Here is a 13,315-nt window from a genome sequence, read left to right on the forward strand (position 1 = left end):
GAGCAGACTGCAGCAGCTCAGGCACCCCCCAGCCAGCCTGGCAGCACAGGGGGCGGTCAGGGGGCAGCACAGAACACATACAGCCATACAGCCAAGCGAATAGAGCTGAAAATCCTTGAATTGCTGCAAAATGGAAAACTGCACCTGTCCCGTGACAGCTACAGGTATTTTGTGGTGAGTCACGAGGATGACTTGGACACCGGCTGTAACCTCGCAGGCCTTGAGTGACACCCATCCTGAAGCTCTCCCCTGGCACCAGCAATGCTGTGTTACTGGCACCTCAGTGCAGCACATGCTGCTCACAGCCCTGCTGAGCAGGAAGGACAGAAGCCGCGGTCACAGCTGCCTCCAGCGATGGGAACTCACAGTGGCTGTTTTCATCCCCCCGGCAGGGGAAGGGGCTTCACCTGCAGCAGCCTATTACCCAGAACAGCATCTTTTCCTGCAGCCCACCTCACAGGGCTGCAAGGCAGAGAACAGGGGATTGCTCCCTGCCGTGCACCAGCCTGCAGCACTGCCCACAGCTCAACTACAAAATGTTTAGTGCTGCAATCTGCTGTTACTTGCTTTTTGAAACAAGGTTTATCTTTGCTCCTCCTTGGAGGACATTAGAGGACAGGTTAGCAGCACCCACTATACAGCCCTTGCCTAGTACAAGTGGTGTTTCCCCAGTTTTTGAGGAAGAAACGCCCATCTGCCACTGACAGCCTGCTCTGTTCTCACACAGCTCAGTAACCTCTGAGAGAGAAACTGCCAACAACCAAGTTGAGCAACACAGCTGCCCTGGAACAGCTCAAGCTTTACTTCACATGGCACTGGTGGATCAGTACCAGGAACTAATAACATAAGGTCAAGCAAAACTAGAAAGCAGCTTTGCTCAGCTTCCTTCAGCTGCGACAGGTGTCCCAGGACACCCTCCTGCTGTACATTCCTGGCTCCTCCCTGCGCTGCCTTCCCCATCCAGTCCCATTTCCTCGCATGTTGCTGGACCATCACTTGCCCTGCTGCGGCTGCCACCAGCCAGAACAGCAGCACCTGGAGACCAGGTCACTGCTGCACTGGCTGGGAGCACCGGCAGCATCCCCACCCAGCCCGCTGTCACCCATCAGGGTGGAATGTGCTCTCTACACCTTTGTCAAGTGCAGCAGTTACAGAGGGCAGGGAGGTGGGGACAGGGACCACAAGCAATCCATGGGGCTGGCTTCCCTACAGCCACCAGACTAAAAGCCACCAGAAATTACTCCCACAGTTTGTGAGAGGGGGGTGGGCAGGGAGACATCCTCTCCAGAATGAGCCCGCAGCAGCCCCAGGAAGGGCTGGAGGCCCCCAGGCTGTAACACCCACAGCTGCAGCACACAGGGTGCTCCAAACAGCAGGACCCAGCTCCCACACCTTCTTCAGCAGAGCGGTGTTCCGAATGTCTGTCGCTCGCCTCCACTCTCCAGCACGCACCACTGACATCTCATTAGGAGAGTGGAGAAATAAAGCTCCACGAAGGCCTTTTTAAGAGAATTTTATTTGAGTGGTTCTTACAAAGATTGTTGCAATATGAAAGTCTTTGTTTGATAGAAATATCAAGCTGTCTTGTCAAACACACTGAAGTAACCCAAAAATATATTTCAGAGCTCACAGAGCTTAAAAAGAGCAAAGATTATATGCAACCAGAACAAAACATGTTTCTGTATTTCCTACCGATTTTCAGACTCGGCTGAAATCCTTCACTGTACCATGCTGCATACATAGAAACTTATCTGGAAATGCAGAGATCGTTTTGTTTGGAAACTTAGACACACCTCACACAGTATTTACAAAGAAACTTTTACAGATACATTAATCAAAAGTTACCATCAAGAAATAAAACCCTTCAATCCTTCTATTCTTACCAATTATTCAGCACAAAGCAAGCTGAGTGGCTGCCTGGAGTCAGCTTTCAGTAGCCTTTTGAATTTCCCATTTATACAAAACACTAAATACGTCCCTTCATACAGTCTATCTCTGGTATCAACCTTTAGCAGATCACCTACATTTAGTGAAATGTAAAATGTAATTGCTGCATTAAAAGAAAGGCTTGTGAAACATTAAAAATGTCATTATGTCCCATCTGCCTTTTACAGAGAACTTGTTTTCTATGAGCTACTTCTCAGTTCCTACAGATCACCTTAGTAAATGTACAAGAATTACAAGGCAGAACAAGAAGTCAACAGCTTTGTATACAGTGGAAATGCTAGTTAGGGAGAATGAACACACTGCATTTCTGCTTACTTCATTTTATTTTTAAAGGTAGCAGGAAGTGTACACAAAATGACATTAAATCCTTTTCTTTAGTTTTATCTAAATAAAAGATAACTCAATCTTCCTCCAAAAAAATAACTATGTACAAAACTGACTAAATCCATCTTCATCGTCGAACGGGAACCAGTAGTTGGGTCGCAGTCATAGAATCTGGGAAAAGGCTATGGTATGTTGGAAGAGGTACATACGCTGCTGTAATCATTTTACCTAATCGGAGCAATTAAAAAAATAAAAATCAGCATTTGGTGATTTCAGCAACTAACAAATAACTGTAGGTCTCTCCATGCAATGCACTCACCTGCAAACCACCTCCCATGCAACGCATTTACAGCTGCAATGGCAGCAGCAATCGAGGGACACTTGACGTACACGTTGCCCTGCAACGCAGAAAGTTACAGTCCGTTAGCAACCCAAGAAACCTCCCCCAGCGCCTCTTCTCAGTACACTTCCCTGTCACAGCTGCGGTAGAGGCAAACATGCCCTGCTATGCTCCTGCTGACATCACGCAGAGCGAGCGTGAGAGCACAGAGCAGCGGGCAGTGGTTTACTGACACGCGTTACCATACTGCAACCGCTACCTTAGTATGAAACCTTTCCAAACAGGATTTTGCAAAACAGACAAAACGTAAGCTTGATCTGAAATCAACAACTAATGGATCGCTTGCTTGAGCAAACCCTTCAAAGAGTATCTAATGGCTCCTGATGACAAAATGTCACACGAAAGAAAAGCACCAGGAGTTTCGCCCCCTCTACTACAGGCCAGCCATCAAGGTCTGTGAATCACCACCTCTAACCACAACCGCTTCAACAGATATGCGAGTTCACAGTCTGGCTGTCAAAGGGGTTAACTAAGCCCCCCTGTTCCCCTGGGCAGGAAGGATGTCCAGCACTTCAAGATGACCGGTACTGTAAAAATTCTGACATGAACTTCAGCATCTGTCTGTCCAAGGACAGAGACAAGGGGAAAACCCCAATGCAGCAGGGAAAGAGCAGCTGAGGATGGGATGACAGACCGACCTTTTAAAACTCCGCCAGAGATACCTCAAATTTTCTACCTGCGCATCAAGCACTAAGCCAGCTTAATCCAGAGGACTGCAATACTCACATTCCACAACTCAAGACATACAGATGCTCACAGTAACATGTATGCATTTTTCTGGCTGCCTGCTTAAAAATAGACTACTACCAGTAATTCTGAACCAGATCAGGTTCTAGCCGAAACAGATTTTACAGGAAAAAGAGAGTATGTTAAGAAGCAGTATCCAACATTCCCTTTAGCAGCCTTTGCCAGCCTGTACCAACTCTGTCCCTGAGATGTAACTTACTCCTTCTCAGGGGAAAACCTGAGATCCAGGGCTGATGTTTATGGCACTAAGCAATTAACACACACAGTTCTGTTCTTGCTGCGCTACTGTGACAAAATGGATCTCACATAACAAACCACTAACTCATGGTATAGTAGTTGCACTTTTTTTTCTTTTAAATCCACTTGCTACTGTGAACCAGATTTGCAGCTTTGTGAAGACCCTGTGTGAGGTATGTTGAGGGCTGTTTTTTTGGGGGGGGTTGGAGGTGGTGGTATTTTGGGGTTTGTGTGTTGGGTTCCTGGGGTTTTTTGTTTTTTCCCCAGTCTGTTGAAGGACACACTCTTTTCTCTAAGATAGTAATACACTAACATACTGTGGAAAAGGTTTCTACCTCTCATCAGCCCAGTAGTCCAACACAGCAGTGATCTCCGCCATTACAACATGCTAGGAAAGAGTGTACGCTGCTTTATGTACTAGCCTGCAGCTCATCTCTAACATCTCAGTAATCCGCGTGAAAGGGTTGCAGGTGACAAGACTCTCCTGTAGAAGCAGCCCCATGATGACAGAGGTCTGCAAGTGCCAAGTGCATTGCCAGGAAGGACAATCCCATCTATGCAACACTGACCAGCAGATTTCAGCCTCGCACAACAGAATGAGACACAACAGGATGCTTCCAGGGTCTGACAGAAATTAATCTGACTGTGAGCGTTTGAAAACTGTACTTCAGTTTGGGCTGTGAGTTCCATATAAAAGGGGTTTAAGAAGGCCAAATCTCTTTACCAACCTTCCAGTTTATACTCTAAGAGCTGAAATACAGGGGAAGAGATAACCAGTCTGGGGACTGTGTGAACAAAGTAAAGACAAAAAGGCTAATACATTTTTCTTAAGACGCAGGCTGAGAGTCCCTCAAACAGGCATTAAGCTGCAATTAAGTCTGCACCAGTTGCCCTTTTTCTTTCCCTCCCTATTACAATGCTAGGTGCTCCTACTGCCCACCGCAAGGCTTCAACACTCCTAGTGAAGAAACTGTTTCCAAGCAGGGGATCAGGCACATGTTTAACTGCACATCTGGAGTCTGCTGGAGCAGGGTGTCCTTTGTGCTAAAGCCTGTATTGTCTAGAAATGGGGGAAATGGGAAGTCCCTGGCTTTTGGGAAATGCACAGCTCAAGGGAAAAGCCAAATGCCAGAACCAAAGAGGTCACTACTCTTCAATTCTATTCCTGCAGTAACTACAGCTGTGTACATCTGTGAGAGCAGGCTGCAGCACTGGGAAACTGCTCTTGTTCCCGCATTCGAGTTACACACAATGACCCAAAACAGGAGGGAACCACCTACAGACTGCAAAAACTGCAAAGTAACTTCAAGAAATTTAGATTCGGTTTAGGGGAAAAAAACCCAACTCTTGGTAATGCTCCCTCTGTACACTACAAAGCAACAAAACTCCTAAAATCTGCTGTCTCCTTGGAACCAGACGTACCTGAGCTGAGTTTTTGTCTACATAGATGTGGATAACTCCTCCATGTTTGTTACATTCCTCAATCACATCATCTTTAATTTCTGTATCCCAGCCAGCTTCTTCTTCACTGTAAGGGGTGGAAGAAGAACAGGACAGAGATGGAATTGTTATCACGTGGACAAAATCAACCCAAAACCCCATCCAAAAAACCCCCTGCAACATTCTGATTCCTATCTCAGATTTTAAAGTCATCAACAAATACCTAACAATCAATGATACATCACTTACGTTTGAGGATTAAACATGTTGGAGAGTTGGAAGCACTGTGTTGCAAGTGGTTGTACGGAAGCAGCTGCAGCCAGAACTGTTGTAATGGAAAACAAACAAACAAAAAAAAAAACAGTAACAAATCTAAGAACACGATATGCATGGCTCCAATTTAAATGAGGATCTTCTATCTATTCTTTAAAATCCCAACATTCAACAGTAACAGCAACAGTTCTAACTAAACAGAAAACTAAAGGCAGGAAAGCAAAACTCCTAACTAGACACTATCTATGATAGACAAATTTTAAATTGATCCATACAGAAAATTGCACAGATGTGAAAAGAACCCTGTACATCAATTTTGGCAGCTTTTCAATTTAAACATTTAAAAGCAGATACACGCATCTTCACATGCATCTAAAAAATCTGCCTGAGTTGTATGCCAGCAGCACTTTCTTTTTTTTTTTCCACACAGAAGCCAAGCAGCAGCTCAGGACAGAGTGGCACCACGCCATCTGACTTCACAGCAAGTGACAGACATTTTTTGACATTTCTCAAAGTGGATTTTAAGCACCTTGAATTATCCTTCAGAAAACTGTATCTGTAACTTTAGTCCCTTGGAAATGCATAACACAGGAAATATTTGACATCAAAAATGATTAACGTTTTAACTGTAGAATAGATCTATACTCTTTCCCAGTAACTATGAAGTTATTACTTGTCATTCATCATTGCTCACAGTGCATCTTATTAAGGATAGGCACTGTCCTATAGGCTGCCCCTTCCATAGGCTTTAAGCTTCTCTTAATTTAGCTGAAATAACAGCCACCTTCACTCTACATACGCAGGCATTAAGGCTTGTGCAGGCAGAGGAAGATGACACTAACCCAGGGACAGGAACCTCAACTTCCTGAGTCTCAAATGACCCCTCTAGTCCCTACCTCTGAGGCAGGAAAAGACCCCACGCCCAACCGCATCTAACCCCATAAACAAAATCACAAACCCACACGTTTTCTAGGATTAACGTATGGCTGGGCAACGTTACCGACACTGACTGAGGAAAGGCTACAAAGAAAAGGCAAAGCATTTAACAGACATTCTGTTATTTTCAGTCAATAATCAATACATAGTAGGATTCCTACAGACACTACACAATTTCTCAGGCCCATGGCAAACTCTAGAAGCATTTCACTTAGAGACATCTGCAACAAAACCTGCTGGTGACAAGTTATATCAAATGCTATTTACCTTCATTCTGCTGAGACAGTCTCGTTTGCAAATCTAAAGAAAAATACACAGAAGTTAATTAGTATGGTTGCTGGCATTATTGTACCATTACCTGAAGCCAGGTTGTTTAGCTTGTATTTTTGTGGTTAAGAGCTTGTTCAAGTACCTCAACCCGCTCTCACTGCTCCTCTCTAGCCGTGAGTAGTTTCACTAATTTCAGCTTCTCAGCTGGAATATTCTGTACTTGATAGAGATTCCATGACCACAAAGGTAAGCATATTTCAAAGAGAAACAATACCTTACAAGGAAAGACACAACCATGCCCTTTAATTCAACATACTGTTTCCACCTTGCCTTTGCTGTGCTTGAACTATTTGTAAGACGTATTTTGTTCCATGAGAAAGTAATTCTAGCAGTTCTTACAGGCATTAGAAGTTTGGAATCTTTACTAACAGAAAGCATTTAAGCACACAGTTATCCAAATGTGACATTCTGAAAGCAGTTATCAAATTTAATTTCAAGTAGAAGGTGATATTTCACCTGTAATCTTTTCATATAAATGTCTGACACAAGTTACTTTGACATCAAGTGTTCAGAACATTTAATTTGCCAAGAAAACACTAATTACTTGTTTAATAACATACAGCTTTTCCCATCTGAAGTAATAAAAACAGACAAATGCAGACTACCTAACCATTTCAAGTATACGACTCCAATACTCAGCATCTTTAAACCAACAGAAAAGTTCAGAATGCAAGAAATCTAAGCATAAACCTCTTCATTTATGTTCCAATTTAATTCGCACAAACACAAGGAGTTAGAAGACTAAAGTTAACTGTCACCTTAATTAGTTTAGAAAGCAGTGATAGACCCCAAGTAAGCTTCCAAGCTTACTTGGAAATTCCTGAAGGAATCAAGTATCAATATACTTTTCCTGCCTAATAAACCCTCCTCCACAACACTGGGGCACCAACAGGAGTGAGGTTTGTTTGCTCTAAGTATTAGGCAGTGAGTGCCCCAAAGACAAATCTTCCTCAAGCGCCTTCCCAAGTGACTTCCGCAGAGGAACACATACTGGGAACCATATTGAAAAGTAAGATAAGGAAGGAGCAAGCTCTGAAGGCTGAGCTGCAACAAGAAGTGGCTGTTTAGCACGTTTTCCATCTGGATCTGAACACAAAGAAATCCTCAGCTCCACAGAGTGAGAAATACCATAATGGAGAAGACTCTTAGCCTGTATTCTCTGCAGAAACTGCATGGAGTTGGCCAAATCTGTAACTAATTACCTAGTTAATTACTACCTTTTTTCCTAAACAAATGTGTTTAAAAATAATAATAAAGGCCCAAATCTCTGAAATCACTCCAGTTAGAGGAGGACAGAGACTTCTCCCTCTGCAATTCTGACACAACTGCACACGTACATCACGTACAGCTGCACTCACCGGATGTCGGTCAGCCTGGGGCCCTACAGCCCAACGCTCCAGGCCACCTGCACCAACCGTGGCAAGTCTACACAGATCACCGGTTCAAATTCTGCCTAGGGCCCAGAGTCAAATCTGTTCCAAACACAGAAGGTCAGCTAACAGTATCTTGTGGCAACAGGTTTCACAGGTTAATTATCTACCACCTCTGAAACATAACCCCCTGTCCACCACATCTTTCATCGACTAACTGGACTTTCTTGTTGCTCATGATTGAAGAACGGTCCTCTCCTCACTTCTACGTTCACTCAATTTAGAATTTCATTGTCGCTCTTCACTGTCAACTCTTTATTCTTCCCTACATGCAGTTTTAAATAGTATGTGGAAACTAGAATTAATACATCTGTCAAGATCAAAGTAACCTTTTCAGTATGTCCACCATACATAATCTGTAATAGTGAGTTTAGCATGACTAAGAAGTACATGCTTAGTACAGAGAAAGCAGAAATACAAAAATACCTATCAAAGCACTTTGTGCCTTAAAACAAAATGAAGTTGCATGTTTATTTTGAAACACAGTTAGCTTTAAATAAACAAAAGCCTGCCAAGTATTCCCCGGTTTTCTAAGTAATTACTTACAACAAAACAGCAGGTCAAAGAGAGGTCCTGGACATTAACACCTATTCGTCCCTCTCCTGCAGCACACTATCTCAATCTTTTTCATAATCGGATAGCTCCTTCTCAAAAGTAAGGAATGTTTTGTCCCACAAAGCATGAGAAGAATGTTCTACAGCCTCATGGTCATTTTAAGTTTCAGATCTTCAGACAGAATTTACTAGAGAACAGTACACAGCTACAACTGTTTAGCTTCGCTTCTTTTTCCTGCTGGAATTTTCTCCGTGGGAATAACATCCAAAGTTTTACAGGACACCTGAGAACAATTCTTTCGCTTCCCTATTTTAGTTTGAGTCAGCCCATTTTGGACGCAGGTGACCAGAACTGTTCATCCTGTTTACACCTCAGATGCTCACGTGTGCTACCTCTAGGAACACAGCTGTCCTTACAAAAATGCATCAGGCTGACAGTTCATATTCACTCACTGATAAACTGGAATATTTAGGTATTTTCCTCCCAGGCTGTATAACTAGAACTTGTTTCAATCCTGAACAGGTCAACAATGCACAATGCCTCAAGAATCCCTTATCGACAGCACCTCTGTATTTACTCACCTCACTCCTACTCTTGTTGACTGTTGTTATTCATGTATGTATTAAACAAGATCAGCCTCTAACCTTCCCAGCTTTCACTTGAAAACAAATCCCTCTTTCTTTGAGCTAGCTTCTTTACAGATCTTGTACTAAGTGTACTACCCACCTCTCCAGTTGAATACCTTCCAAATGACAAGTCAGAAGTTCAGAGAGGAGAGTTCTACTACTGCTCTACTGTCTAGGAAAGTAAGTTTTATCAAAGACTGTTAGTCTTCAAATGCAGTTTCTCTGAAAGCATGCTATACTTTAATAATATTCTCAGTTTACCTATCTTTAGTATGACCTTTGAAGGATAGAACTCGAGTCAGAGTAACAAGTCTGGAAACCAGCCAGATGACGTTCTTTTCCCTTCAAGTGTATGTCACTTAGAATTAGATGTCCCAGCATATATTCTATCACAGACTTAAAGTATTTATTGACAATACCACATATCAGACCTCATATTTCATGTACGTGTTCCCTAATTTGATGGCAGTTTTATTACTACTCTGAACTGAGTACATTCAGCTCTTACTTTTAGCTTTGCTTCTACCTTGTGAATAATTATTTTTTTTAATCCATATTCCTATCTTATCTTCCTCAAATTCCAAACTTTATGACCAGTATCCCCACTACAAACTGAGGCAATGAGATTCTTTTGCAACATCTTGGGAGTACTTTTTCACTCAACCTCAACCCCACCTCCTTTTTGCTCTCTTCCAGAGTTGGTAAATCTTCATCTATGCCTTCACGTCTTTTACCAGGTTTAACTCAATCTGACTGTTGGCAGGCAGTTCTCATTCTATTTCCCAGACTAAAAATATTGCTTTATTATCAGTCCTTTTTCCCGTTCTTCACAGGCTCTGTGCTCATTCCTTATTTCTTTTGGGGTAGCTCATCACCCAGTTTGGTGTGGAGCCCATTTCTAACAGGACTGTTTCTTCTTTCTGTGGAATACAGATCCAATATAGCATTAGCAATTTGGAACTGAAGAAACTTTTTACATCCTGCCAGCTCAAACACCCAAGTTGCTTAGACCAGATGACTTCATTGCCTGGTTTCTTCAACCATTGCTTTTGAAATCAGAAGCCTTAGTTACAGACATGTTTTGTTTATCCTTCCATTTAAACTTGAGCAACTCATGATCCCTCAAGTCAATGGTAATTTCTATTCTCATCCATAACATCTTCATTACTTACCAAATTGAGTTTTAAATAGCATCCCCTCTTCATGAGTCAGTGAGTGTTTGATGAAGAAATTTGTCGGATATCACATCCAGGAATATCTGGGCCCCACCATTATTACTAGCAATTCTTCTCCAATCTGTATCAGGGAAGTTAAAGTCTCCCATAATGACATAATTCCTGGTAGTAATTTTCTCTAACAAGAGTAAAGAGATCTTTAATCCATAACCAAATCTCACTTTGGGGATAGCTCATGACTCTTACGGTAATAAAAAGCTTTATCTTTTTCCAAAGTTACTTAAGTTGCACATGTCTGCATTATTCCTTTTGTACAAGTGGAATAAACAATGCGACTCCTACCGCTTATTTCTACAGTTACTAAACATGCACATTCTTCAAAAACCTGTGTTCAGCCTCATCATGTACTCCTCTCCACAGCCACGTTGTGTCATACTGATTCTGTGCTATCCTAACAGTTCAGCTGTGTCAGACATTTTGGCCACAATCCTGATTTGCAGAGTTTGGATTTCTTTGGCTTGTTTGTTTCAAACATGGAGGTGAGGAAAGGACTGTTATTTTTTAAAAATATTTCTCTCATTTCTCATTGACTACACCTGTTTCCAAGCAAGAATGTCACACCACTATCACCTGCATTAAAGGTGATCTAATTTTAGTTTTGTTTACCTTTCCTTCTCTTTCTGGACTAGATACGCTTTTTCCTTGCCACTGGATCTTTTTCATCTTTTTCTTCTCAAATAAGAAAAACCCCTTATTCCTCAAACCCACATTTTTCTTTCACTAGCCAGTTCCTTTTCCTTCCAAGGGTGTATCTATAGAAAGACCCTATTATACTATTTTAGCAACTGTCTACAGTTTCACATGTGTGCTCTTCTCAAAACTGCACCTGAACTTCAGTAACATGATTCAGTTGTATCTTAAGTCTGAATCACTTCTGTCACAAACTCTGCTGGAAGACAAAGAAAACCACACCACATATTCTTTGTTGATTTCCTGACACTTCTCACATGTTCCAGCATCTAGTTATTTGTGACATTCAAGTCTTTTATTCAAGTCTTTTCTACTACTATGACAGTTTCATGCCCTTCATTCTTGTATTAATAAAAATTAACAAGAAGAAATTCCACTCTGTAAATTGCTCTAGTTTTGAAGCCCTCTTGAGCAGTTTGTTGTTTAGGCCAGCTATGAACTAGCAGCAACAATCGTACCCTCAGCCTCATCCCCCCTCACAATGGAACAAGGTCACAGTTAACACTTCCAACATACCCACCTGCAGAACACACCAACTACAGCCCATTCCAAGCAAGAGACAAATTCCCTGACATACATACACTGTATAAACCTAACACTGCTCTAGTCTTAATTGCCATGTCCCCCATAAAGTCCTAATAACCTTCTTGCCCCTAGTACAGCTCTGTTTTTTTCCCCGAAGGGTCAATCCCCTTCCAATTGTGAGCCTGCCATTTTTAGCAGTCAGCATTTACACTGCAGTAGAACATAAAAGTCCCCATTAGTACAGGGAATAGAATAGCAAAGATAAAGAGATGAAGGCTTGAGATGAATTCAGTGAACTACAATAGATTTGCCAAAAATAACACAAAGTGAATCATGCCCAAAGTTGTCACTGTCACTGCTATTTGCTCATGGATCTGCAACATTTTACAGTTTGTAAGACATGCTGTAATACCTATGTTCTCATTTTAAGAGATCACAGAATGTCATTAAATACCTCTTGTCTCAAAATTATAAAGCATAAGGTATTTTTGAAAAATAAATAGGTCATTGTTTCTTACCTGCCACAGCTCCAAATGCCAAAGACCCGCTCATCTGCAGAGCCTGCTGTGCAGCCGGGGGAATCTGCAAACCAGTACCTAGAACAGAATATGAATGCACCTTGTAGCAAGCGCTTTTAACTCGGTTAGGGATGCGGGGACAGAAGTATCAGAAATCTTACTGTTGTCAAAAGCTTAAAAATACCATTCCATGCATTCACCATAATATTCCCTGAGGTGTACTAATTCAAATTCTGCAGACTTCTGTATTTTCACACATTTCCTGTTAATCACCACACATACCTTCTGCAAGTCTTGCCATCAACTGAAGGCGACCAGTTGTTCCCAAGTCAATTCCAGTCCGTTCCAACTCATCACTGTCCAAAAATGAACTAGCACTGGAAGCATCAGTACGCTCAGTTACATGTCCAACTTTCATCGGCCTACCAGCCAGTTCAAATCCATTGAGTTGTTCCAAGGCCTTTTTGGCACACTCAGAGTCTGAGAACTGTAGATTGGAAAAATAAATTCAGTAATACTGCCTACAGGATCCCGCAACACTTCTACTGTATGTAATATCCACAGTTACGCAGACATGAGAGGCACTAAATTTAAGATAATAGCTACAAGCTAACTTAAATGTGCTCCGTATTTTCCATTTAAATCGAACATCCATTTTGTTTGGATATTTACTTTCTCCTATTTAGATAAGAATATATTTAAATATATATTATTGTTGAAGCTAGAGCATCTAGACATTGCAATCAACAGAAGTCATGGCTGCAGTTCTCTTTCAACACTTTCCAAGAACAACAGTCACTTCCTTTGTAACCTTACAACTGCCATGCATTTGCTGGCTGTTCCTAACAGATGGTCTACTTTATGCTGTGCAACATCCAATTTAATATAGAAATATTTTGTCAGTGTTAGAACCATCAAATATTAGCTATATCATTGGTTTGGTTTCATTTGTCTCCAAGTGCCAGAGGTCCCAGCAGAGACTTCTTTTTTTCCCCGATGACAAATTGCCAGGTCAGTCAAGAAACATAATTTTGTGAACTTGGCTATCTGAGGGTAAAGAGGAAAGATGTTTTTAACAGAAAGTTTTAGCCTCTAAAATTTT

At 41.9% G+C, this 13,315-nt stretch overlaps 1 protein-coding gene across 9 annotated transcripts in view; it reads right to left on the minus strand.

The window, feature by feature from the left end:
• Nucleotides 1-1,497: 1,497 nt before the first annotated feature.
• Nucleotides 1,498-13,315, minus strand: part of RBM39 (RNA binding motif protein 39) — a 31,585-nt gene continuing 19,767 nt past the window's right edge. For 7 of the 9 annotated variants that reach the window (XM_054846069.1, XM_054846074.1, XM_054846078.1 and 4 more), the window contains 7 exons: nucleotides 12,496-12,700; nucleotides 12,214-12,291; nucleotides 6,572-6,604; nucleotides 5,345-5,420; nucleotides 5,078-5,183; nucleotides 2,591-2,669; nucleotides 1,498-2,499 (listed from right to left, as the gene is read on the minus strand). In XM_054846069.1, the coding sequence (XP_054702044.1) occupies nucleotides 2,399-2,499; nucleotides 2,591-2,669; nucleotides 5,078-5,183; nucleotides 5,345-5,420; nucleotides 6,572-6,604; nucleotides 12,214-12,291; nucleotides 12,496-12,700 (678 nt within the window). In that variant the 3' untranslated portion in view covers nucleotides 1,498-2,398. Of the gene's footprint in view, nucleotides 2,500-2,590; nucleotides 2,670-5,077; nucleotides 5,184-5,344; nucleotides 5,421-6,571; nucleotides 6,605-10,417; nucleotides 10,599-12,213; nucleotides 12,292-12,495; nucleotides 12,701-13,315 lie in introns of those variants that run through there. The other 2 variants (XM_054846077.1, XM_054846076.1) reach the window with 2 other exon arrangements.

The sequence above is a fragment of the Grus americana genome, chromosome 17, assembly GCF_028858705.1.
Source record: "Grus americana isolate bGruAme1 chromosome 17, bGruAme1.mat, whole genome shotgun sequence".
Classification (NCBI taxonomy): domain Eukaryota; kingdom Metazoa; phylum Chordata; class Aves; order Gruiformes; family Gruidae; genus Grus; species Grus americana.